The 27,680-nt window shown below is 35.5% G+C and overlaps 1 protein-coding gene across 1 annotated transcript in view; it reads left to right on the forward strand.

The window, feature by feature from the left end:
* Positions 1–27,680, forward strand: part of ERC2 (ELKS/RAB6-interacting/CAST family member 2) — a 295,631-nt gene that overhangs the window by 257,914 nt on the left and 10,037 nt on the right. The window contains exons 18-19 of the mRNA XM_053989685.1: positions 10,270–10,417; positions 23,564–23,695. Of these exons, the coding sequence (XP_053845660.1) occupies positions 10,270–10,417; positions 23,564–23,695 (280 nt within the window). The remainder of the gene's footprint in view (positions 1–10,269; positions 10,418–23,563; positions 23,696–27,680) is intronic.

Raw genomic sequence — 27,680 nt, forward strand, 5'->3', positions numbered from 1 at the left:
GAGCTCCAAGACTCTACATATGCATTTTCTAGAATGTCTCCTTAGTCAGAAACAGATTTTCAAGCAGTTAACCCACCAAAGAAGATCAATGAGGAAACTTCTTTATGCAAAGTTGAATCATGTGAGGTCTTTGTGCTTCTGGCAATGCTTGTGAACAGCTCCATTAGCAGGGAAGTTATATAATTAAATAACATCATGTGGTATCCTATCTCTTTCATTCTCAATCTTTTAAGACACTAATTAGAGAAATATTTGTGTGCTGCTGCCTAATTTCCTCTCTCCTTATAAATATCTTGTTCCTACTCCAGGCTTTCATTGTCTTTATTGATACTTTTCTATTTTATAGTTATTCATTTCATAGGCTGTATTTTGAGTGTGCAGTATTTTATTAAAAATGAAGTTTGGAGATTTTTTCAACTGAGATAAAGTAATGGGGCAGGGTTTGAATCAATATTCTCTGATACAATGTTTTTAGGCAATTAGGTCTTTAGACATTCTGCACCTAAAGGAATTGTGGCCTGCTAGTTAGAGAAGAAATAACAATAACTTATCTTCTTTATCCAGGTGTTTATTTTTTTTTAATATTAGCTCCAATAATTATTGGTGTTAATACTTGTTTTCTGTGGTTTGTTCCAGTCGTTTCAGATATAATGAAATTGTCAGAAATGATATGTTAAAGTTTCTTATGTGCCTAGCAATACCTTATCAACCAGGCAAGTTTAACAAAAATATAATTTTACAAAATAAAAATGTTGAGTTGTAATAATTGATAGAATTTCCTGTATCAATCAAATTAAGCTATTTAACTTTTAACATACACTCATAATGTAGAAATAAATTATGAATGTCGTCATGTTAGTAAAGGTAATTATGTTTCTGACCTCACAGATGTAAGTTTAAATAGTTAAAATATGAAAATATCAGCCTTCTTGGGGGGTGTGTGTCAGGGGTGCTTGTTCAGACATCTGAGGGGTTTCTTGGCTTCAGGCTCACATACAGAGTGTACTCTGACATGTATTTGTGACTGGTGGGATTTACATGGCACTGGTTTGCTGAGCATTTAAATGGTGCCCTCAGATCAGTTATCAAATATGAATGACAATTCATCTCACTGCCAAGAGAGTGCATTCTGTTAATTCTCTAGGTGCCCCAGCAGTTTTATTTGTCAAAATTGCCTTCTAATGCACTGTAAAGATCAAGGCATGAATTCTAATATATTCATACTGATTTATAGATTTTGATTCAAAGCCACTTTGATTCAGAGCCACTTTGTGACATATTTTCAAGTTCAATGTGATCTACATTGGATTTTAGGAGTTCTATATTTGTTGTTCAAAGGGCAGTTTTTGTAGAATTGTGAAAATTAGAAGGAAGACCTTAAGAAGGAAGACTATTTTGAAACCAAATTAATATTTTTCTTTAATTTCCAGTGGAAAGGAAGGAAATAGAGTTTTTTATATTTTTGTTTGTATGGATAATTTTCTTGATCAGCATTTATTAAAAGCTGAAAAAAGGCTCACTGATTCTTAAATATAACCATCTACTTTTTAACAAATGGTTATTTGGAATATATTTTCAACTCAATATTAAGGACAGATTACAGTTAACAAAAGTTAAAAAACAAAGTTTTTTTTTTAATATTGCATTTCTGCATCTCAGTTTTATGTCTTTGACTCAAATATTTTGAATTCTCTGCAAATTCATTAAAACCATAATAGCTCTTAATAGTAACATAGTTTTCCCTGCTTAAACCTTTATTTGGCAGTTCAAAAACATTACCAAGAACTATATTCTAAAGATCAAACCATTCTTCCTCCAAAGCACTTTTATCTTTGTCTTCTATAAACAAAAAAAGCGGTGTTGAAGGATGAGGGGGCTGACAGTGACAGATTACCTGTAGTTTTGTTTTCCTGTTTAACTTAGGTGGACCCTGTGCAGTGCCATGTTGTGCTGTAACACAATCCCATGTGCTCAGATCCCATAGTTCTTCCCAGCAATCCCCATTTCTGCACTGCTTTGGGCTGTGGCACAAAGCAGGCAGAGGGATTTTATCCAAGTGTTGGTGTCATTCCTGTGGAGAATCAAACAAAGCCAAATGAGCAACAGGAGTCAGTTCCAGTAAAAAGCTGCAGAACTCAGGAATAATTGTCATCTAATTTCTTCTATGCTTTGCTTTGCAGGACTGTGAATTATTTTTTTCCTCTGCATTTGTCACACAATCTGAAGCTTGTTACGTCTACTCCTGTGTGAGCAATGCTGCCTGTTTGAATGAAATGATAATGCAGTGGTTATAGAAGCATGATCTGTGAAACTGTGATGTGATTGCTTTCACAATGTCTTTTCTAGGCCATCTGTTTTACTTATGTGCCATTTCTAAAATAGAAGTTATTGAGACATCAGAAGTACAATGTTATAGGGCTTGGAAAAGTTCAGAGAATTCAAAGGGCAGTTGAGTGTCCAACTTCTTACTTGAAAACTAACTTCATGCCCAAAAGCTGGGCATGAAGTTCCTTCTTTGCCTTTTAATCTGCATTAGTTTTGTTTCCTTAATAAAGGATCTATATACTCATTTCAAATTGCTGTTGAGGAAAAAAGTGAATAATTTGAAATTGCCAATGTAAAGGCAATGTGGAAGATGTAAGTAGAGGTATGATTATGGGAGTAATGAACTGTGGCTCTGGGGAGGTAGAATGGAGGAAAAGCAAAGATGGATAAGGAAGCTGCTTTGTCAAGAAACTCCTTGAGATTATTCAGAATCAGGTCCTCTCTTTTGCTTCTTTCTTTTAGTCTGAAATTTCATATTAGGGACAGATGAATCTTCCCTTTTCTCCTTGATTTTAGTCTAATCTACACCTAATATAAATTCAATACAGGTGTAATATAGAGAATATTTGTTGTCTGTCTCACACAATGTACATGCTGGTAGTTCATGCTCACACCTGCTTCCAGCAGAAGACTTGATCAGATGGAAAATTCGGGGTTTGATACTCAGATAATGTGAGGAAAAGTGTTTGTTGGGTTGGAGTGGGGTGTGTAAGAGCAGGGCCCTCTTTTTCTGTCCCCCCCTTAATGGAGCAGCCCTTTCTTGGTGTGTTTGGGCTGTGGAGCATCAATAGTTGTCTGTGTTTGCTGTTAAGGGAACCAGCACAACCCAAAATGCCATTTCATGCTGTCTTTGTCTTCTGGAAGTATTTCAAAGGGGTTTGTTCTTTGAATACAGTGCAAGATAACTGTTCATTTAAAAGGAGTAATCTATAAATGTGCTTTTGTCGAGCAACTGGAGAGATAAATTTTCTGTCAGAAAAAGCTTTAAAATACCAATAATATTCTGAAGTTTATTTTCTAAGATGCATGCACATCCATAATGGATTAACAGCATGTTTTAACAAACCATTTATTTGCTTTGGGAGTGACAGAGAGAAGCTGTTTCAAACAGGATCTCTCATCACCGTCTATCTCTAGTCACCTCCTACTGAACTTAAGGTTGAATACCGGGGGTCACGAGGGAAAGAAAACAATAATTAAAGTGAAAAAGTTGATTGAACTGGTTTTTTTTTTTGTCCTTCAGTATGATTAGCATGTAAGAAGCTGGCTGGTATTGTACTGTATATCATTAGTTCAAACATTTCTGACTTGATTTAGCTTTAATAGTGACTTTTAAAATTGCATTTCTGTATTTTGTGGAGAACAGCCTAGGTAGTAAAGGCAGTAAAAGTTCTCATTAGAAGGTCTTGTTTCTATAAATCTTAATCTTGGAATTCTACTAGGTTACAATTGGACTGTTTCTAAGAACTCACCCCACCTCCCAAAAACTTGTCATGGGTTCTTTTATTAAAGCTCAAAAAATTATTCTTAGACTAACAGAGGTGGGGAGTAAGGCAGCAGTGTTTACAGAGCGCACTTCTAAATTGACTGTGATAAGTGGCAATGCAATGTATTATGATTAGAGGTTTCTGGGAGACTCTTTAAGAAGGTTAACTGCAAGGCAGCTCTCAAAAGAAAGCATTTATCTTAGTGGTCATCCTTCAGTGTTTTATACTACTGAGATTTTTTGTGGGTGGTTAGAACCATTTTTTTGTGTTTTATTAGCTGTATCTTGAATACCTCCTACTAGCTGAATGACAGTTTAGGGTTATTAAATCTGTTCTTAGTACATTTTTTTTATCCTTAGTTAATCTTGACTAAATATATGCTAGTGAGCAACCCTTTTTTCTCAGTTGTTGCCCATATTTGTTAAAAAAATTATTCCATTTGACATTTGTTTAGGCTGAAGTTTGATAAAATACTGTATACAATATACTTTTTCAGTTTGGCATTCAACAGAGACTTTCATGGATTTATTTCTTCTTGCATTATCTTATCTTCCCTTCTACTATGCTAAGACTTCCTTTTCATATTAAGTAATTTTTTCACTCCTGGACAGATGCTTTCACAAATGCAAACTCTGTGTGTGTACTGCTAGAGATCCCTAAGATTGCATTTTTCAGGTGTTATGTAACATTTATAAATGAGATACTTTGCTATCATCTGCTTTCTCTAATCCTCAATAAGGTACTTTTTTTTTTAATTCAGATTTTTCTTTGACACTACTTCCAGTGACTTTACTAAAAGATTTATATTATTTTATACTTTCTGTTTGTTTAAAAGGTATCTCTATTATCAGATTAATAATTGATCATTCCTCCAAGGAAAGGAATCTTTGTATTTGACTATCACTGAGGAATGGCCATTATCATTACACCTTGGCTAGATATTAGGAGGAAAAAATTTGCTGCTTTCTTCTGCAATTTATGGACATTACCTGTTCTGTGTGCCATGAATATAGAAAAAAGTAGTTCTATTTCAATTTTGACATAGCATTTTATGTTCTTATTATCATGTTGTCCCTCATAGACTATTTATTATAGTTTTTCTCGGTGTTTTCTCATCAGTCATTTTTCTGCCTTTTTCCACATTTTTCACAGATTACTGGATTAAGTATTTCAGCTAAGGCTTTTTGTGTAGATGAAAAGACTCACTTCTGCCTTGCAATCTATTTTTGTTTTTACTTCTTGGTATGATACTTGCCTTATTCACACCAGATCACCAATATGAAGTTTCTCCTTACTCTTCTAGACAGCATCTTTGGTTTGGAAAGACCAATTTTATTCCTGTCTTCATGGCACATGAAAAATCCCCCCATTCTGAAGCCTCATTGAAATGTAACAAGTAGATTTTCTAGTCCATCATTCATTAGTTAATGAAAACATTATACAAACTGGAATTTTGGGTAGAACACAACTTGTGTAAATTCCTGGCCATCACAGCAGTGGTGTTTCTTCCATCTGTTCTTTTGTATTTTATATGAAGTGACATTAAGTATAGTCAGATTTTTGTGCAAATTTCCTTGGTACCTCTTAGTGGAAGCACTTGGACTGTCAGCCCAGATCCCTCAGCTGTGAGTGTGCTTGTTTAGAGACTGTTGTATTCACTGGCTCTGTGTTAAGGAGACTTGCCTTAGATTGCTGTGAGTTGTTGCAGGCAGCCTTTGCCAGGGGAAGAGAAATTTCATTTCACAGGTTTTGCTTTTCCAGGGAAAAGTTTTCCCTTCTCTCCTTGCAATAAGCAGCATATTATAGTGGAAGATATAAGCTGGGAATCCTAGGAATTACTTTATGAAGGTGAAAGACAAATGTACAGAATAATTACCAATTTGGAGCATTTGCTGTTAGGTTTAATATATATTTTTTAATTTGAGGGTTTACTTACTTTTACTGTGAAAAGTTAGACTGATTTTTTTTTTTTGTGTTAAAAATACTACCCTGTTATTTGTATAACAGATTAGTTTGCCAAAAAAAGAGAGGAAAAACTACTAAAAACAAAAGGGATTACTCTTTATAAATATTACTGTTAAAGAATGTCATTTAATCCACTGCTCTAATAAATTATTTTAAAATGTATTTTATTGCTATAATTTATTAAACAATAAGGAGACATTTTGGCTGCAAATAGTGATAACATCTCTGTAGAACTGTATTTGGATAGTCATTTTTTTTTCTGACACAGTAGATAATTAGGAATTATAAATTATGCTTACACTCTTAGGCACGTTAGTGGAGACTGTATCAGACTGTATGTTGCTCTTGGTGCCAAATCAGGTCTTGATTTTTAAAAATTCTAGCATTAAAACTCATGATGAGTTTGATTTTCTCACAGCAAAGTAGAAGTCTATGACTCACCCGAGAGATTTAGGTAAAAACCTTGCCACCAGTTTACATTTTTGAATGAAATTGCTTTGTGTTTGTAGGTGAGAAAATCGTTATTGTCAGCCACTTTGCTGCCATATTAACCTTGTTCCTAGTGGCCAGATAATCTCATTTCAAATGTTTGCTGCAAAAGCAGCAATTTTAATTTTTTAGCAAGGTCACTGAATAGCTATAATAGATTTCCTCTGTCCATGAGATTTTGTTCTTCCATAGGAAACTTGAAATATGATGACAGGCGAGCATAACAATTTTCACAGGTGTGGGTAAACTAGAGTGCAAAATGTAATAAATAGGATATGATAATGTAGAGATCCCAATCTGTCCTGAGAGGCAGCTTCATAAATGCTTGGATCTCTTCACTTCCAGTGCCTCACAAGTGTGGGCATGGTCTTTTTCCACTTCTGTCTTCCAGGGACCTAGTGGGGGCTGGATCCTAGGCCATGCAGGAGTAAAGGAGGACATGGCTTTCCTCAGGTGCTCTATCACAACCTGCATCTTTATTTTGTACTTTAAAAAAAATAATAAAATTTTTGGGCTTCTCTGTCTTCCCTCTGAGCAAGAGTAGTTAATTAACAAGAATTAAAGCATCTGACATATCATTTGGTAGAACAGACCAGCTATGCCAGCCTCTTGTTAACCCACATGCCTGGTTAAATGACACTTATATTTGAGGTTATTGCTCTTCAGATTATCCATGCTAATAAACATGGATAATCTGCTGCCACATCCAGGAATATGTCTGTGCAGACAGTGCTGTGCCCACCCTTGGGCAGGCTGTGTGAGCCAGCCCCAGTCTGGAAGCCATCAGCACGTTGTGTGGCACCATGCCAGAGCTAAAACACCTTGTCTCAGATAGCTGAGGCTTTGCAGCCCCTCAGTGGAGGCTGGCTCACATTTGGGTGGCTCCAACAGTGCTGGCAGTGTGAGTTTGCTTTTGATGTGTTCATCATTCCATGTGGCTGGGGAAGCACTTCCCCAGAAATCCCCACTCTTGTATCGTGCAGTCGTCTCCTCCCAGCTCCACTTAAATTAACTACAAAGATTTAAAAAATATGTTGGCAATAATGTTGGGGGTGCAGTTTAAACATATATGTGCTGTGGGTTTGATTCAAATCTCGGAGTGTCTCAGTGGACCACTTGTGGTGTGATTTGACAGCAGCTATTTCACATGACTATGAACCATCATTTCCTGGAAGTGCTTGATATGAGTCATTATTTCCTGGAATAAAGTGTTTGGTTACATATTTTCCCAAGATAGGAAAATCCCCATCAGCTGAGAAAATACACGCAAGGGTCTGCAAAGTTTTGTGGGTTTGGGGCTGCAGAGTGCAGATTTCTCAAAGCATGGCTCTCCTCTCCCATGAAAGGTTTCACCTCATCTGTTACTTTAAAGTGGGCTGGATGTCACTGAATCCTATCATCAGATGTTGAAATGATACCAAATAATTCAGTAGTTCTGACTCTTCTTCCTCACTAGTCAGGTTTGTGTTTTTACTGCCAATTTAGAGGCAGTGACATGATCTAAACTTCAGAGAAGTAAAATTCAGTATACTGAATTTTAGTAAAAATTCAAAAAAGAAGTAAAGAAGTAAACTTCAAACAAAGAAGTAAACTTCAGTATACTTCATGTCCTTTTCAACCTTTAATTTAATAGTTTTATTCAATTTTTGGCTTTTTACAGATGTAATATGTGTTAAATAACTATATATCATTAAAAACCTCATGGGTGACAAGTATTTGCTGTGGAATTTGCTATTAGAGAGCAGACATATTATATTGGGGCTGGCTGGCATGGAGTTAGCCTATACAACTTAAAATTGAACTTAAATATATCCTAAAACCTTTGAAATTCTGAGATTTAGGTTTCTTTAACACACAAAAATTAGGTAGGTTTGTGATGGTAGTATTAATGTTTATCTTGAGATATTATAACTGGAGCATTATTACACTTCTAACTAACTTTCTCTGTAATTTTATGACAGTATGCTCTCAGAAAACTGCAGAGGACTGAACCTTATTTAATTTGGAAGAACATATTCTATGCCTATATGCAATATGCTGTTTCCTTTTCTTTGGCTTTAAAGTCACAGAATACCTTTATTTCTGCCAGAGAGCTTGTGTTGTCATGCCTGACATCTGTGGGGGAGGTGAGGCCCTGGCACAGGTGCCCAGAGCAGCTGTGGCTGGCCCTGGATCCCTGGCAGTGCCCAAGGCCGGGTTGGATGGGACTTGGAGCAACCTGGGACAGTGGAAGGTGTCCCTGCCATGGCAGGGTTGGCACTGGATGGGCTTTAAGGTCCTTCCCAACCCAAACCATTCCATGATTTTATGATAAATTGCTTCCTTTCTGCAAGTTCAGAGGAAATGAATAGTGTAGCAAATCACCTTGTTTTTTTCTATTTTGGTGCATTAAAAATCTGATCTTTTAATGAAAATGTTATGGAATAGGTACTTGAGCACAACACATCAACAGACTGACAGTCTTTTACAAATTACTACACAGCAATTTTTATGCATTATTATGAGGTTTATAGAAGAACAATGTACCTATACTTCATTTCAAATTAACATAATGGATATGCAACCCTCTGATATATATTTTTTGTGTAATATTGGTTATTTAAAATAATTCATAACTATAATTTAAAATAAGACTGTTGGAGTCTTACAGCATTCTCTTTTAAACATCATTTAACTGAGATTTGAATGAACAAGACAGAATAATAAATGAGACTATTAATGTGTATGAATAAAATGCAACTGTTTATCTAAAATTGATCCATGTCGCATAACTTTGCCTAAAATAAATGGGTTGTTTTTCTTTGACTCCATCAGAAATATTGTCCTATAAATATTTATATTAATACATTAGGAACTTTGAAATAAAAGTGAAGTAACTTTCTTGACATTTTTGCTGGCAAGCAAAGGACTGTGAAAATTCCAAACTTTTAGCTCACCTTGACTGTATGAAGTTCACGAGCCGTATTCTTACATTTATTAGCAGTTGGAGCCTAAGGTTAATTTATGATTCATTTATCCATGTTTATTTTTTAATGATTGATCTTATATAGTTCTGGGAAAAGGTGCAGGCCATAATGTATTCTTTTCTAAAAGCTATTAGGTATTATGTGCTCTTTCTTGGCTGATAAGTCATAGTCTGTCACTGAATACGTTGCAGAAGGTGAATATATTTCTTTTATTTTTGAAATTAAAGGACAGATTAGGGCCTTGCCAGAGCATGAGCATTTTAGGGTATAAGATACTGCAAGATCTGTGCTTTCAACTGCATGTTGTAAAAAATTGCCTTTGTCTGATTTCCTCACAAACTATTTGTGGTGTACCCTTGTGAGTGTCTGTGTTATCCCATATTTATCTGAGCGCTGTAAGATTATGTTCGCTCTCTAAAACTGAGGGGTCAAGATTGCAAAGGAAATTATTTCTCATGAACAATCAGATCAAAAAACTTGTATTTTACTTTTAGAAATATATTTTTCTGTTGACACAGCACATGATAATAAATCCATAGGAAAACATGTAAGTAAATATGAGGAAGATATCCAGAGATTCCTGCACTGAGAGCTCTAGGGTACCAAGTTAACAGGATAATATAAAAGTTGGTTTTATCTATATCTTCTTTCTATTATTCAATCTCTGTGAGCTGCATACATCAAAAGAGATTTGTGTAAGGAATTCTAGAATTCAGGAAAGTGAATTACAAAAGAAAAAATCTAAGATTTTTAAAAGCAAGACATTTCACAGAACTATTGTTAGATATCATATTGTAGTAAAATAGACTGTGATAAATGGTTGATGAAGCAAATAATGAAAAGTCTATAAAGAGAAACTTTTGCCTAATTAGTTTATTTCATGATTTGGTTAGACCTGACAGTGTTTGCTATTTGAAGTGTTCCAAAGGTAAGTGATTGTTCTCCTAGTGATTGAAAGAAACATCTCACATAGTGTGGTATAGCAATATATATTCTGTTTTAATGAGAATGTAACAATTTTAATTTTATTTTATCAGACAGGAAGCTTTGCTTGCTGCAATTAGTGAAAAAGATGCAAATATTGCCTTGCTTGAGCTGTCTGCCTCAAAGAAAAAGAAGACGCAAGATGAAGTAATGGCTCTTAAACGAGAGAAGGACAGATTAGTACATCAGTTAAAACAGCAGGTGGGGAGACTTTACTTTTCATACTTTCATAGCAACAGAAAACTGACACTTATTTTCATTTGCACTGTTTTATGCTGATGTCCTTTTGAGAGTGTTCAAGCCAGGTCTGACACGTGTCAGCAGTTGCACAAGGTAGGATGTGTTCCATTTAAGTGTTTATTGTTTCTCTGGAGTTGTTAAGGATGAGCTGCACATTTGCTTGGCTCATATTATATGCAGCCAATACATTTTGTTTTCCCTTTTCATATAGTTTCCAACCTTCTTAATTCTGTGAAAGGGGACAGCAGATGCTCTTTGCATAAAGCAAGTTCTGTCCATTCTGTTGAGTCTTTTTAACCTCCTCTTGTTCAGTTGTTTCCTTATCTGTTGTAAAATAATTGTGTTTCCAGAGGGCTTCAGGCCTTTTGAGAGGTTATCTAGAAATTGTGATTATCCTTAAAATAAATTCTCAAATGGGTAAAAATCACTGTGTCTTCAACATTATAAGTAATTTGAGGTTTAAATAAAAACTATATATAGTTTAAAAACTCTCTAGAAACAGATGTTACCACATATGTTCTGGCCATGATGCAGTTGTCTCTCAGGTCAGTCAGCTGCCCAGGATACATTTAATCAAAATCTGTATGATAAATAGGCAGACATGCTTCATGCTTTTTATCACTTATCACTGTGCTGCACCAGAGCAGATGATGTTGAGGTCCAAATAATTTTAGGGATTTTTGTTTTGGTTTGCTTTGGAAAAGATGTCTTTGTTAGACATCTCCCTTTTTTGCCTTCATCTTAGGTTCCTGAAGAGTAAATGAATACACCCCTTTGCTATGTTCCATGACACCTTTTAAAAAAAATGTCTGTCAGAGAACTGAGCAACTGTTTTGTTGATGTGCTTGTTTTGTTTTGTTGTTGAACCTTTAAGCTATAGCTGGAAAGTGTTCAAAACACTGATGACTTTCTTCAGACAGAGAGGAGGAAGAGGGTTGCTAGAGAAGCATTGTGTTGGATGACTTCAGTTAGAATTGTAACCAAATACTTCAAATACCTCCATTATTTATAGCGATAAAGATCTTCAGTAAAGCTATTTAACTAGATTAAATTGATGCCAAAATAATCTCCCTGTTATCTCAGACACCACAAAAAAAGAGTCACCAGGAACAGGAATGTGGTTTAACTAGGTCACCCCTTTATTACACTTAAGAATTATCTGATAATAGAGGTTGTAGACTTCACTCATACTTCTTTAATCCCTTTGGGGAGGACCACTGTCTACCCCCAAAGGTTTCTCATGTGCATCCAGCACAAAGGCTTGCTCTGACTTTGCTGGGCAGGAGGCAGTGGCAGATTCCCCCTGTGTGATTCAGTTCCTCTGTGTCCTTGAGAGATGCTCTCTTGAGCTGTTTCTGATTCTCGAGAACCTCAGTGAATGTTCAGCTGCAGCATTTGTTTTCTTCTGCTCTTATTTGTCCCATCCTCCATTTCCACAGTTGTTGCACTGCTGAAAGAGAGAATTCAAAAAAGCCCAACTTTTCCAGCCTAATGCGATCATCAAAGGAGAAATATTTATAAATATTAGAAGGTGAATCACTAGATAATGTTAAACATTAACATAAAGCCCTAAATTCATCCCTGATCTATACTGTAAGAGGAATTTTTGCTTTGAGAGGCAAAATAACATGTTGGTCCATGATTAAAAATCTATATTCCTTTCATATATATCCACATTTTCTGGCATTTGTGAATGTCAAATACATTGTAAACCCCTATTAGGACATTGATTTTAAAATAATTTGTCACAATTTTTCACACTGCAAAATAAAAAGAGGCATCCTAGAGAAGCGAAATATTCTGCCTTTGTCAGGAAATGGGAATATTTATGATTTATTTTAAAAAAGCTACAGATAGGCATATCATATTTAAAAGATTAAAATGTTATTTATATGAATGAGTTAAGCCATCTTTTTATGGGTTGTGACTGTGTGAGTTTAAGTAAAAGTTCTGTTATTTTTAAGCTGGAAGAAGAGAATTGTTTTTATGCCAAAACCTAGATAACCTAGAAAAATTATTTGTATCACGGTGTATTCAGCTGTAAAATTAGTAGTAATAATTCTGACCTCTGTGTTGCAAACCCATTTTCTTACAAGAAACAAACATTTAATTGTAATGATTTAAATACAATTTAGCAGCTGCAATCTGTCAGTTAAATATTTATTGTTTACTGCCTAAATATTTGGGAAGCATTGTAATACACTCCCAGCAAAACAAGACCACTGGCATTGCTTTGATTCGTACACCAAATGCTATATTTTGAAAGCTGTAGAACTTTGTAGTAGGTTTAGAAAAAAACCTTTCAGTAATACAGTATTAAACAAAATTACCATGTGGGCTTGGCTGAGTGATTACATAATGTGCATAATCACCCTGGCCAAGATTCCTTTTGAGAATTCTGAGAAGGTATTTTTAGATAAATTTGTACAGTGATGCAATCCTTCATGAAATAATTAGCTAAAAAGTCAATTTTTAGAACATCTCAAGAGATTCTTGGGAAGAGCAGAGGACACTGCTATGTTACTGATTCATCCTGAACTTGGATACTGAGATAAAATGTCCCAGTTGTCTCTTTTCACTTCCAGGATATAGTGCCAAAAATGTAAGTGCAGTTGGCCAAAAGGCAAGGTCTTCTAACTCCTTAAGAGCATTTTATTTTTCTTCTCAAAACATGAAATTAGAAACCTTTCCAGTGCTTTCAGGGCTGCAGGTGTACAGAATACTCTGGCCAGAGGCAAAGCTGGTGTTTGGCAGAGTTTTTTAGTTCACTGCTCTATATTTCATCACATCAACATATTGCTAATGCAACAAAAAGGGTGAGAAACAATCAAGGAATTTAAAAAATGTGTGTAATCACACTTCCTCAGCAAGCTAACAGCTAGCAATATTTTCTCCTGCATGCAATACACAGAATTAATTCTGACTAATTACCCTGTAAATATTTTAAAAAGCTCTTTCACCAGAAAATGAGGAAAGTGGAGTTGTAGGCAGAGTGTTGCATTGCATATACTGTTCTAGTTAAATACTTCAGAAACCTTGCTACTCTGATATTATGGTGGTAACATCAAGCATTCAAGAATTACAAAATTCCCCAAGTTGTATTTTCCCTGATTAATTCAGCTTTACTGCATTGTGTATTTTATGATATTGAAAGGGTTTATTTTACTGTATCAAAAAAAGAATATTACTAGAAGTTGTTGCGATTGTGATTATTCTGGCAGCCCAAAACATTTTTCTGCAGCACTGTGAATTAATTAATTGCATTTAAGCTCTCTATAAGTTTAACAAGTGTGGGAGCCAAAAAGTCATGCACTGTTTTTTTACAGTGTCATTACAGACATTGTTATCTGCAGCACTTGTGCACAGCAGCAGCTCTGGGGTTGGTTCCTATTCTCTGTTGCTTCAGTTTCTGATGCTATACAAATTTAATCTTTCTGATTGCCTTGAATTTCATAGGTGTGAATGTTATAGCACTACATCATTTTATTCTTGTTGTTGTTATTGCTGTTGTTATTGTATTGCTGCTGCTGTTTACACAGATCTGCTTCAGACAGACATTGATTGTGCAGTTGAATTGTGCAGTATTACTGCACAGTGAGTAGAATATGTGTTAAGAAGCCATTCACAGGGGTACTGCAGACGTAATTGGCCACTCTGCTTCTTTTTTACCTTTTGGGTTTATGCTGTTTACCATTACTCATAATATTGGTCTTGTTCAAGCTTTAAGCACCTAATTTTAAACAAAAGAGAAGTCTGAGGCCCTTAAGTTTTAGTTTTATTTTTGTTGCACTTACACTACACAGGTTCATTGTTTATTTTGGACAGGTAAGAATAGATGTCCTAATAATTTCCTAATCAGCCTGGTTGTTTTTTCCTTAAAAGTTCTCAGCAAATGTATGAAAATGGCTTTTACTCTCTGATTTTAAATGTGGCTGTTCAGATCCCATGTAAAGCAATACAAGGCATTCAGTGGCTTTACTACCTTAAAAATCTTTTTAGTTTATACTTTTCTATTAAGCAGAAATATCCTAAAGTAATATTTCTGCATGTCTTAACATTGGGGTTTATTCTCCTAATTTTTAACCTGATTTTTAATCTGTGTTTTTGAGCATGGGTCATGACAGTCATTGCAAATGGATTGCATCTCAGTTTTGCCCAGTGCAGGTTCCCGTGGGGGTGGAGGTGCAGTGCCACTTTTCCCTGTAGCTTAACACTGGAGGGCCACAAGGTAGGCAAGGCAATGTGTGAGTGGATCTAAAAGCCTTTGCCTGAATGATTTAGTTGATTCAAAAGACATTCTGTGTTGGAAAAATACTGAAAATGTTGGCAGTGCTCTCGTAACACTTTTCACATATTCTCAGTAAGATTTGACAATTTATATTATAAAATTTGATGGACTTGGGTCATAGCTGGATATGGCATCACTTTTTCCTCCTTATGCTCTCAGGAATCCAAATCTTTTGGATGGTATTTTTACAGAAACCTTTTCCAATGAGAGGGGCTTCTTTTGCCTTTAGCAGTCAGCCCTTGAAAGCACTAAAGGCTTGGTACATGAGCCCTTTCCTGCTTTAAAATCTGTTTCTGTTTGTTCTCTGTTCAGAGTTTTTTGATTCTTGAAGGATCTGTGTCACAATTTAAGCCGCACCATGGCTCAAGCCTTTTTTCACTGGTGATAATCTGGTCTTGAACTTTCCCTAGAACTTTGTTCAGACAAATAGTTTAACTTCACTGAGACTGAAAATCTTAAATGGAAAAAGTAGGTAATGCAGATATAAAATAATATATATATTAGCACTGGAACTTTTATAATTCTGGATCTGACTTGCTTGGTAGGTGAAAATGGTTATTAAGTACCTCAAACAAGAGTAGTGAATATCCCCATTATAACAATCTGAACTCCCAAACCAAAAGGATTTTTCTCCATGTGACATGTTTTAAACAAATCCTTATGTTCTACTGCAACATACCCCATGATAATAAGACTAAATATAGTTTAACACTTGATCTCAAATGCAGTGCTAAGAAGCCAGGTACTAAAAAAAATACCGTAGAAACTTGGTACTTCTGATGCTGTAATTGTGGATAAAACTGGTAATTCTTACAATCCAGCACCATAAAGAAATTAGTGATATATAAAGGGTCTCTATTAAGCATATCAAGGTGTGATGTTATCACCATTTCAGTCTGTATTTAAATATACAACCTATGTATTGAAATGTATGTTTTATTTAGCAATTTTTGTTGCATACAATGGAATAAATGTAGGAATTTCAACTTAAGCTATATTTTCTATATGATACAAATGGGACACCTGGGCTTGGTATTGAAATTGTAAAACTTACAGCTGAAACTCACTATTCAGACATTAAAGATGGTGAAAAATGACCAGTGCTGCCAACCAGAGATTTGCAGTTTCTAAATCCTTATTTAGTTGCTGAAGTTTCTGATTCATGCCTGGTTTTAAATAATTATTATGGGGAAGTATCTTTCTAATGAGTTATTTCCTGTTGTAAAAAGGAAAAAAGAGAACCTTCCTTCTTCCGTTGCTTGTCTGCTTTTAGTAGGACCTGGCCTGAGATGTCCTCAGGCAGCTACAGTTTCAGAGCTTTAATTATGCTTTTTAACCCACTGCTTTGTGTCTATGTTCTTACATACTTCTATGTAATTACCCAGGTTAGTAGTAGGACTCAGACAAATAACTTTAGCATGACTTGAGCCTATACATTACTGAGTATGCTGTATTATTACGAGATATTTCCTGCGCTTCAAGCCATACTTTTAATTCACAGAGCTTTAAAAGACTTCAAAACCACAAGTTCTAAATGCGGGAAAATGCACAAAAAAAGTCAGATGGTCCATGTTCTATTCAGCATAGCTTTGTTTAATCACAAGTGTCAGAAAAGTTGAAATTTGGCCTCAGTACTTTAGATAAGTGTCTGCTTGGCACTTGGAAGTGCTGCCTGTCTCTGTCTGCCAAGTGTCCAATATCCCAGCTGGTGTTTGGGAGGCTGTTGTCCTTCAGCTTGTGAAGAGGGAGGCTTACTCTGAGCTGTAACTTCTTTCAGGGTAAGTCAGTCACATTTTGTCATCTGGCAAAGCAGCAGGTGTAATGGTTGTTCATACCAGTTAAATAGTGTTCTAATTAAAAAAGAACTGAAGTGTCTGTAAAGCTTCTATCTCAGGTTCAACACTAAATTACCAGACCTGAGTCTTTGAAAAGATTTACATAGAAGTTGCTTTGCAGTGCTGCAGAGGAGTCAGAGTATTAATTAGTCCATTGATTTTGTATTTTCCCTGGTAGAATGTTGGATTTAATGAAAACTTGGAAAATAGAATATACCTTTTCTTAAACCCTATTTTCTGTCCTGCGAAGGCAGACAGGGCCTGAACGTCAACTGCTCTGGGTTACATGTTACAGATTATAAGAATTCTAAGATTTAAATGTAAAAATACCATGTGAGTTAAGTAAATATAGATATGAAAAATAAAAATATGTGTACTTTCTTAGCATGAAAACTTGACTGTGTTCCTTACATCGTGTGGAACAGTCTTATCCTAATGAGGTAAAACCTAAAAAGAGTTAAATGCAGAGTAGCCAAGCTTTTCTGCAGTGTGCTATCATGCACACTCTGAGCCTGCATGCATCCTGTCTCTCACACTTTCCAAGACAAGTCATACACTATAACAGGAAAAGAAAAACATGCTTATTAGCCCATTTGGAATTTTAACAGGGAAAAATTTGTGTTCTTCAATGGAGGCAGGAAACAAAGCACCAAAACCCATGTTAAAATGTAGTTAAGAGTAAGCATACAAGAACAGATTACATTACAGGGATGTTATAAAAAGAAAATGCATAATTAAAGCACTCAGTAAAACATAACGCCGCCCCATGGTGATGCATTCCAACACCCATACGGTTATGATTATCATACTTAGTTAGCATTTACAGTTGCTGCTTAGTTAACATACTGCAATGTTTTTGTTATCTTTCACTTACTGATGAGTGCTTGCAAACTTAAGAGTCTTAACCTCATTTTTTTTTCCCATTGGAGTTTTCTTGGTGTCTAAAACCTCCCCACATAAGCAACAAAGAAGCCTGAATTGAATATTATTGTATATTTATACTCACTGAAGACAAGAGTATAATTTATTTTGGAAATAATTAGCATGATGTTGTTAGTATTACACTGTTAAAAGTGGCCTGAATAATTAGCATAAAGTAATACAATCTCTGGAAGTCTATTAAATCCACTTCTTCCATGCAGCTCTAATAGTGGCAAAGATCCTTCAGAGCAATAACCAGTTAACAGATCCTCTGGCTTGTGGAAAAACGACCCTTCTGTCAAAACCATACTTGGTGGATGTGTTTTAACAATTTGTCTCATTTCATCATGTGGATTCAAGAAAAGTGCTACCCTTAAAAATGGAGCAGTCTCAAGGTCTGGCATTCTAGCAATAGCCTTGGAATTTTCTTTTCTTCTACAGCTGGATAGTTAGTGAAGCAGTGCCCCAAAGTATATCAAAAGTTTATACTGAAACATTGCAAAGGAATCTCTCCTTTTCTAGGTGGCAAATTATTCTCACTCTTTGGCTTATTTTCATATCACTTGTGCAGGATGAAGGTATCTCTACAGGCTTGAGATGCTAAAAGCAGGTGGAACAATGACAGTGAGGTTGAAGATGATTTTTTAGAGGCTCCAAGGTTGGAACTTGAACTTGTTATTCTTGATCTCAGAAAAATATTTAATTCTGTTGAGACACAGAAGTGGAATAAAGGGAAACTTGCTGAAGTGGGTCTAAAAAAAAAAAGGATTAGTGAACTTTATTAAGTTATGGAAGTACAGGCTTTAAATGGCATTTAATTTTAGTTTTTTTTGTAGCTTGTGGTGACTCTTTTGTTATCAAAAGTCACCGTAAGGGTTACTGACAAGCACAGGATTCTGTGGTGCCTTCTCAAATACCTTTTGTAGCTACTTTCCAAGACTGTCTTCCTGTTACACAAATGTGGTAATCTACATTGTTTTATTGTAATGTTTTGGTTTTTTTTTAATAAGAAAATACGCTGGTTTTATCTAGTCATGATTTTATGCAAACTTTTATAGTCCTTTACAGATTGTGAGTGATGAGTGTAATTTCTTGAACTTCAGGGGTGTGACCTTCAGAGGTCAAGTACAGCATTTGCTGTCCAACATCTAATGAATTGTAACTTGCCAAAAAAGCAAATCCAGTATAAATTGTATTCCATGGCAGTTTGTGATTTCTGAGTTGTGCAGCAGTAGACATGGTAAGAAATTCTTCCCTTCTCTTCAGACGACAACAATTTTCAAAGAACATGCAAAAATATTGTTCTAATGTGAAAACTGATTTTAATTTGGAGAGCCTAAGTCCAGACCTGGCTTAATTAGCAAACTTTTTTTCATTAATTCCTTCATGCATCTTCTGGATAAACTTGGTGAACTCTGTAGTCTGGAGAATGCAATTTTTTAGATCATTGCCCTTTTCTGTTTTCTAAAATATTGTGTCAGGAGAAAAAAAGCTCAAATAAAGTCACCTGTTATTAAAAATTATGAAGACTAGAACTAAATGCTTGCCTCATGAAGTTTTCAGAGTTCTTTGTGGAATTATTAGAATGGAATTAGAATGTGGGATTATTTTCAAGCAGTGAAATTGCAAGAAAAAGAGTTTCTGTGTCATTAAAGACAGCAAGAGGTCATTGCAGAATCAAACCTAGAATGTGTGTCTCTAGATTTTAAATTTTGTGCTCTAAGAAATGGATCCCAGGGTAGCTCCAGGACAGCTTGCAGGCTTTATATCTGCCTCCTTCTCATATAGGGAAAAATCCTACCCTATTGAAAGTGAGTATTCTAGAAATATTTCAAATTCCATTAAATGAAAAAAGATTGAGTAGAAAATGCAAAGGAAAGTAATAGCTATTGAATTGTATTACACCTATATCCCAGAGCAACAAATCTTACTATTTTTCCTCATTTGAACCTCATTTATGAGAGTTTCGTTGTTAACTTGATCCAGATGACAGATGAAAGCATAGTTCCCTATTGCCACCTTGCTAAAATATTTTGTAAAAGACAGTTTTAATATTACAGTTTTACAGTTACAGATTGCTGTTAAGCTATTTAGTCTGTTACCAGTCAATCAAAGACTTTCATTTCACTTTGGTATATCCTTCCTTAAACTCAACAGAATTTTAGGAGGACAAGAAATAGCTGTCAGTTTTCTTGCAGTGCTAGGTCATAAATTCTTTGGTAAGTGGGTTAAAAATTCAGTTACACATACCATTCATGACCTTGACAGCTTAGCAAATAGTGATATTGAATGATCAAAGACAACTGTTTCAAGCCCTAAGGGTTAATATACCTGTGCAAGTAGATCTAAGCTGCTTTTAATTCCTTGATCATTCCTTTATTTCAAAATGGATGCAGTATTTTTTGAATGTAGTCAATAAATTGAGAGCAAAAAAAAAAATCTGAGGACACGGTTTAGGCTAGAACTAATAAGGCCATACATGTTCTTTAGGAGATAGAGTTAATTAATTGTTGCATTTTACAAGTTAACATGTTTTTCTTTTCTAGTATAAAACCAAATTAAAACATGTTCCTTCTCAGGTGTGGGCCTGGTGTTCTCTAGACATTTTCAAAAATAACTGTTAGCATGACAATTTTTTTTGTCAGAGCTGTGGCTATGTAAAGTTTTTGCAACCCCATTTTCAGGTGTGAGAGGAGAATGTGAATACAAGTTTGACCTGTGCAATATAACTATTTCAGATAAGGTGTGACTTGTGCAAAGTAACCAGTGGTGCACATTAGATATTATACAGTTTGAATGCATGTGTGATCACCACTCTAATTTTCATTTATTATCTATTCCAAGATTCAATTTCTTGATCATCCAGAAATGTCAGTATTGAGTAATGTGCTGTGCTTTCTAAAGAAATGTAAGAAAAGGTCTTGGGTGTCCTTGAATAGGAACTTTTCAGGCATGCTGAAGATGTTGCAGGAAATGAATGATGGAAATGCCAGGTCACAGTGTGGCATTTCCCCTCTCAGGCAGCACTGAAGCACTCCCTGAATGTGTTGCTCTGGCACCAAGACCATGAGGATTTTCCTCTGGCTGATAATCCAGTATCCCAACACGTACACACCTTTCTGTGTGTGCCTGTATGTAGGTGTAGGGGTGTGAAGCCCTGGGGTTCTGAACAAATTCCAATGTGGTTCATTAATTCCTTCGTCCAATAAAAATGTAGTTGGCATTTCAAAGCCTGCTAAATATCAAAAGCTAGCAACGGGAGAAAACAGAAGTGATGTTACAGATTTCTGTTTAGAAGGATGTGATAAGGATTGTACTCTTCCTCAGGATAGCTTTACTTTTGTTCTTCTCCAGAAATCCTCCTGCTTGTCCTCCTCAAAAATCTTGCTTTTGAAAGTTTGAAATCATAAGGTGTTTGTACTTGTTAAGCCAAAGCTAAGCATACCTGTAAAATACAGTTCAGTGTGGAAGTGTGGCAAAAGACAAACAGAACATCAAAATTATATCTGCTCTCAGTTGAAGAGCTAACAAATAAATACAAAGTGCTTTTAAAAGTAATATTTTGCCAGGTAAGTTGCATCATTTTAAGAAATTGATGGCAGTTACAAGTCATGATGAAGTTTAGATGGTTTGATGGGTACTTGAGTGGAAAAGAAATTCTCATTTCATATTTCTTGCATATTTTGCTTCCGGAACAGGCACACTAAAGGAAGGCTACTAGAGCATTAACATTTCCTTGTGCACTTTTTACTGCAATCTGGCATGCAAAAGGAAGAAACATAAGAAGTAGTTTATTTATATTTCAGCACCAAATTAGAAAGATGACATCATTCATTTACAGTTCTTATCCCATGACACACCTAATCCCCAACACCTCATTACAGAGGACACTTTTAGGATTGCATATCTCATCTTGTTTAACTTTTGCATTCTTTATGGAATACAGTTGAAAGGTAGGAAATTTAAGGCTGTTCATTGATAAGAAAATAAACTCATAAAATTTTAGGAGCTTCCCCAAAGAGGCAGAGTATGACAGTGTTTATAGTAAGTGGCTTATTATTTGTCTATTAATTCTCCATCTTTTCCACTCTTTTGTTCAAAAGGCCTTCCTCTTTGAACCTAAAGACAAGCAGACCAACCATGATGATTCAGATTGAGATGATACTTTTAGCAAAATCATAGAAAGTCACATCTGAAATTCATACAGCTGTTTTCTGCCATCTTTGTATTTGGGAGGGAGAAAATAAAATATTTCCAGCTGTGCAGATTCTTCTCACTCTATACCATATTGAGACAGTGCTCTTACAGTGCTATGGAGATGCTCAGAAAGTCTGACAGTGCACATCTGACCTGTGATGTTTCCTGTGTCTTTTTGTTGGGGATGCCTTGAGGGTTTGGTTGGGTTAGTTGGTTGTTTCTACTTAAACTGAATACAGCTCCCCTCCTGTAAAGCAGTTTTCTCTGATCCTCTATTGAACATCATGTGAAGTGCTTGAGAAACATTGTGAAAACTGAGAAAAATTAATTGCTGAAAAGGTACATCAGGACTTCCTAGGACTGTGTGGCTGTTTTCCTTGCATTAGACTTTGTTATACTTGAAATGTTATATAATATGAATATTTAGTTTACTTGTTTTTTTTCAAATCGCTTTTCAAATTCAGCAAAAAACATTAAAGTTGGGGAATTTAATAGCAATCTCCAAGTTTTGCATTTTCAATGAAAATATACTTGCCAGTGAAATTTTCTAAACAGAGACTTTGATATAGAATTGTTGTTGAAGGAAAATCAAATTACGGCAGTCCTGGAAGTAAATTTACCACATCCTAGCTATGGGACACGAGTTATCTCATGGACACTTGCCATTGGAAGGCAGCTAGACCAGTTAATATGGGAACATACTGAACAAATGAGTTGTGTTCAAATTCATCTGCTTCTCTTGGTCCTTTGGAACACATTAATCTGGGCAAAGTCCTGGGGAATGTTTTTAGTTCCCATCCTCGATGGGGTTACCATGAATCCTGCTGCCTTGGAGCATGACATCAAGTGAGCTAAGACTGTTATCTTTCCTTCAGTCATTAATTGTATATGCCTGTAACTGATTATTTTAATTTTGGAAGAGATCTTTGGGTGTTGACAGCATTTTTTTCTGGGTTTTGTTAGTGCAAAATTAATTAAAACTTGATTGCGGTTTAACAGGTTTGCCTGAGAGAGTCTTCAGTCCTGCTACCATGAAAAAATGACAACTGTATCCATTGGTGTCAGACTATTGGTAATAAGATATTTTTGGTGTTATGAGCAAGGTTTGAATTATTCAAGTCTATGTATTTCATGGTATGGAATAATTGTAATAGTGATAAAGAGCAGCAATGTATCTTGTTATCCCATGGTGACATAGATTTTATTATCTGCACACAGCTGTAGCTGAAGTGTTGATCTGTTTTTCAAGATCTATATCTTAGACTTACTTCCATTCAGTAACGTGTCAAGTTCCATAATCTCTTATTTCTCTAAGTGTCTGTGTCTCTATCACTTAGTTTTCAGATTTGTTTTACTTATTGTTTAGCAGAGTGATCCTGGTGTACAATTAAAATGAATTCCCCAAAATAGAACTTTTAGAACTATTCGTGGTTGTTGCTGACATGCCTTGGTAGCTAACTGTAAATGTTTGAAGTACACTTATTATTCCTTTCAGAGAGATTTAAGAAGTTAATTGCTAAGACATAATGTTAGACTGGAAAGAATAGGAAACAGCTCTAAAATAATATATTTAGAAAAGCTGAATATCCTTTGCCCTTCAAACACATCATCCGTCATCATTTACTTTTCGGACTTTGTGTCATTCTATGCATGTGAAAGCTGAAACAGAGGATGTGTTCACATACTTGATTTCTCTATTTCTCTTTCCTTTCCTTTGTGAGCCAGCAGTCTGGATTTCTATTCTTAGATCCTTCAGCTCAAAAAAAACCTCCTGAAAAACCCCCAGAGCCAAGAGATTCCTAAAACACTGTCGGGATAATACATTCCAACATGCAATAAAATTGTCTTGCTTTACATTTTAAACAGACACAAAACAGAATGAAGCTGATGGCAGATAACTATGATGATGACCATCACCACTACCACCACCATCACCACCACCACCACCACCGGTCTCCTGGGAGGACACAACACAACCACAGACCCTCTCCAGATCAGGTTGGTCACCTCTTTCTTCATCCTCAGTTTTATAACTTTGTTATTTTGTTATTTCAGAATAAAATAAATTTTCCAAAGAACTAATAAGCAATGGTGCGTTCTTTGAACTGAAGCTAATAGCTCTGGTATTTATTACCGTCCTGAAATAGTTTAAAATTTTGGCATTTTGTCTGGTGCCTTATTTTTCTGGAGTAGAAAAACAGTCTGTAGAAACCAGTAACTCATTTTCAGATGAAGGAGCCTGAGGAAAAATTTAACATTGCTTTTATATGAAAAATCATTTTTTGATACTAAAATAGGTTATAAGTTCATAATGTCTGGGTAGAAATAAAAGGGAAAAACAGGGATGAAAATATAATGGGGATGTATGATGGACTACTTAATTGGGAGAAGGAGGCTAAGAGGCAAATTACACATTTTTACAGTGACCGATGGAATTGTGTTAGAGTCAGGAGCAGGTAAGAATGAGAAAACACGATTTCTTGGATACCGACACAAATTAAAAAACCCAAAACCACAAACCATGAACCTGAACAACATAATACATAATCATTTCAATTCTTGGAACATGTTAAGAACAACTTTTTCTGTCAGAAAGAGGAGAAGGGAATTAAGGACTTGCTGTCTTGGTTTGGTTCTGTTTCTGATTAACAGAGATAAGTTGGCTGAGTTTATAAAAGAAGGAAAAATTGTATGGAAATATCTGTAAAATAAAAAAGTTTTGGCTTTATACAAGGAATGGAATGAAAAAAAAATCAAAATGAAGACAAGAGATGTGAAAAAACAGGTAATAACCACCACAGTGTTACTGAAACCCAGACACTGTTTTCAACTAATTTAAGAAACCTGAACCTGTGAAAGAAATTTGAGGCACAAGACAATGTAAGAGCTAACGTTTAGTCAAGTGCTTTTCAATGCATGGTAACAGCTTATTTAGGGAAGAGAATGGATAAGGAACATAAGGAAGGTCAGTATTAAAACATATTCAAGAACATTGAGATGTTATATGAATAGTGGAAATAGGTGCATGATTAAAGATAGAGCACATAAAATAGTAGCTATTTTACTAGTATTTACTAGCACTTGTACTCTCAGATTTTTTCCTAGGTGATAGCTTTGGGCCATTCTTTACAAAAGAATGCAGGTCTAGCATACCCATCCTATATTTAGTCTGCTTGAATTTGCCAAGGAAAATTATATCAAACAAATCTAATTTCCTTTGATAGGGTAAGTGGTTTTGTGGTTAAAGCAGAAAGTGGTAGCTTTTAATTCATCAGGTGTTTAATGCTGTCCCACCAGATATTGTTAAATGCCAATAAATACATAATTTTGTAATGTAATGAATAACTAATATAAAATGAATTGCAATAATAAAAGCTTTATTTAAAAATATATTTTTTAGTTTAAATAATAATGAGATTGCCATGAGTTAGGTGTGCAACCAATAGACAAATTTTCCATTGCTCATTTTCAGACAGGAGGGCCAGTTACAGCAGGGTTTCAAAGAGGTCTATCCTTTATCTGATTCTGTGGAGTATTTTTATTAGAGATTATTTCAGTGGTGAAATAGAAAGGCCATTAATATTGTTGATCATGAACAGAGGTGTAAGAAGCTCCAAGCACAGCAGGAGAAGTCAAGCTGCTCAATAAGCTGCTCCAGTCTTGATAAATTGGAGAAAGTCTAGAATAAGTAATGTTAAATTCGGCAAAGACAAGTCCGCTTACAGGGGAGAAGTCGCATGCTATTGAGGTAATAGCATGGAAAAAGGAATCTAAATTGCACAGTGGAATACCATTGCAATGAAGTTGGATCTAATTCTAGGATAGGTATAATACTGAAGAAGAAGCAGGATGCAATTATTCTGTTCCTTGGAGCACTGCTGAGAGCTTATCTGAAAAGCTGTTTACAGTTTTGATCTCCATACTTTAGGAAACATAGACAAAGTAGAAAGGGACAAAAGGAGAGCAACAAGAATGATAGAAGTTTGAGAGAACATGACCTGTGAGGAAGGCTTAAAGAACATGATTTGTTTAGTCTAGAAAGTACCAAAGGGGAGACATAAGTCTTCTAATACATAAAATGTTGTTGTGAAAAAGACGATGATCAATTGTATTCCAGTGCCCAATGGAGAAAGGCTAGGAGCAGTAAATTCAATTTTGCCAGGAATAACTAGGTTAGTTTTTTAAAAGAAGACTTTTTCACTATAAGTCTAATGAATCTGTAAGTGGAAATAAAATGTGGACATTCTTTCATATGCATGTAATGGAAGGTCCTTTCTTGGAGGTTGCTAAGAACAGGTTAGATGAACAGAGCTTTATTTCAGCTTGTGTTGGACTTAGAATAGGTGTTCTGAAGTGCTGTCATCCCAAAATTTCCACAAACTCTGCAAACAATGGATTAGCCTAGCATATGTTTACATGTAAAGAAAGCAAACAGGAGATTCATAGCAAAATCCTTGCTGAAATAACCTTTGAAAACAGCACAGTCAAGGGTAGTCATGAGTGAACTCTAGACATTGCTTTATCTTACTTTTTTTCAATCATGGCTTTTACTTTTTTCTTTATTTTTTTGTTGTTATTTACCGCTCTTTGCAGTATTCATTCTGTGTACCACAGAAACCTGCATTTCCCATTCAACATTACACACAGATTCTAGGTGTGTGACTATAATCCAACATGTGGTTTAAAAGCACAGACTAAGATGGGAAAATAATAAGCCTGCAAATCATCAGAGGGCATTCTTAGTTTTTTAAGGAGATAACGTTGTGCATTTTTAATTTGGTGGATGCTAGGGAGGGATTTTGAAAGTTTTCTTCCACCTTCCTGAGAGGCAGAGACAGTTGAACAGAGTTAATTTGAAACATTCTTCATTTCTGTAGATAATACTGTATTTTCTAATCCACATGCCACATTTATATAGAGAAATGCATGCTATTTTATGTCTGTAAAGTATGTACAGTGAAGTGCATTCTTGCAACAAAGAATAAGATCTTTCTCTACCCTTTGTAAAGAGAAAGGTGTACCAGAGGTCCTTGGAAGACCTTGGAAGATGCACATCCTATTTGAAATAGGCATAATATTTATGAGAAGCTTTCCTCTTCAAGTATTGACATTTTATAAATTATTATGTTTTTGTTATAACTCTTACCTGATTTCTTATCCTGCCAAGGGCAGCATTTGGCAGAATGACTCTAGACTTAGTGAAGAACAGGATCTCTGACTTCTTTTGAAGGAACTAGTTGAGCACCTTTTTTTACATACAATGGATTGTGTTTTGGTCTTCTGGCTGCTGCTAGGGAACAAAGACAAATTTCCAGACATTTTAGCCTTTATTTCCTCCTTTTTTACTCTCTAGGGAGAGGCATAGATGAGTGATTTTTTTTGCCATTCTTGTCTGGACCTAACTCTGGTCAAGTTGTAAGGAAACTTCATAAAGAGTAGGAAGACTCTAACTCTCATCTGCCCATACACGTGGTATTTTTACAGTTGGTCATGATGTGATCTCTGCTTATCTTGATACATCTGATTTTTATTTGACATAAATTTCTGGGGATTGAGTGCTGCCATGTCAGTAATGTATATTAACAAATTTTTACTAGTCTTTAAAAAAAAACAGGAAAAAAAATTTTGCAGCTTTGCACAAAATCTTAAATTTATTCTCTTCAGTTTTGGCTTGAGAGTTGGCAATCTTTCTTAATTTCCACCTGGAAACATTTTGGCAGTCAGTGTGTGTCCTGAAGCGCGGGTGTAATACTCCTAGAATGAAAATGAGCTGAACAAGCATTTTCCTCTAGCTTCAGTTTCCAAGGAATTGTACTATGTAGCCCCTTGTAGAGTGCATTACAGTAATCTAATCTGGATTGTTGCATCCAGGAGTTATCTGGGACAAAAACCCCCATGGCTAAATAAATTGGAACTTCCAGATTTTGCAGCTCTCTTGCCCCACAGCACAAATTCTCCCAAACCCTACTGTCTACCTCCCCAA

This window comes from Vidua macroura, chromosome 13 (assembly GCF_024509145.1).
Source record: "Vidua macroura isolate BioBank_ID:100142 chromosome 13, ASM2450914v1, whole genome shotgun sequence".
Classification (NCBI taxonomy): domain Eukaryota; kingdom Metazoa; phylum Chordata; class Aves; order Passeriformes; family Viduidae; genus Vidua; species Vidua macroura.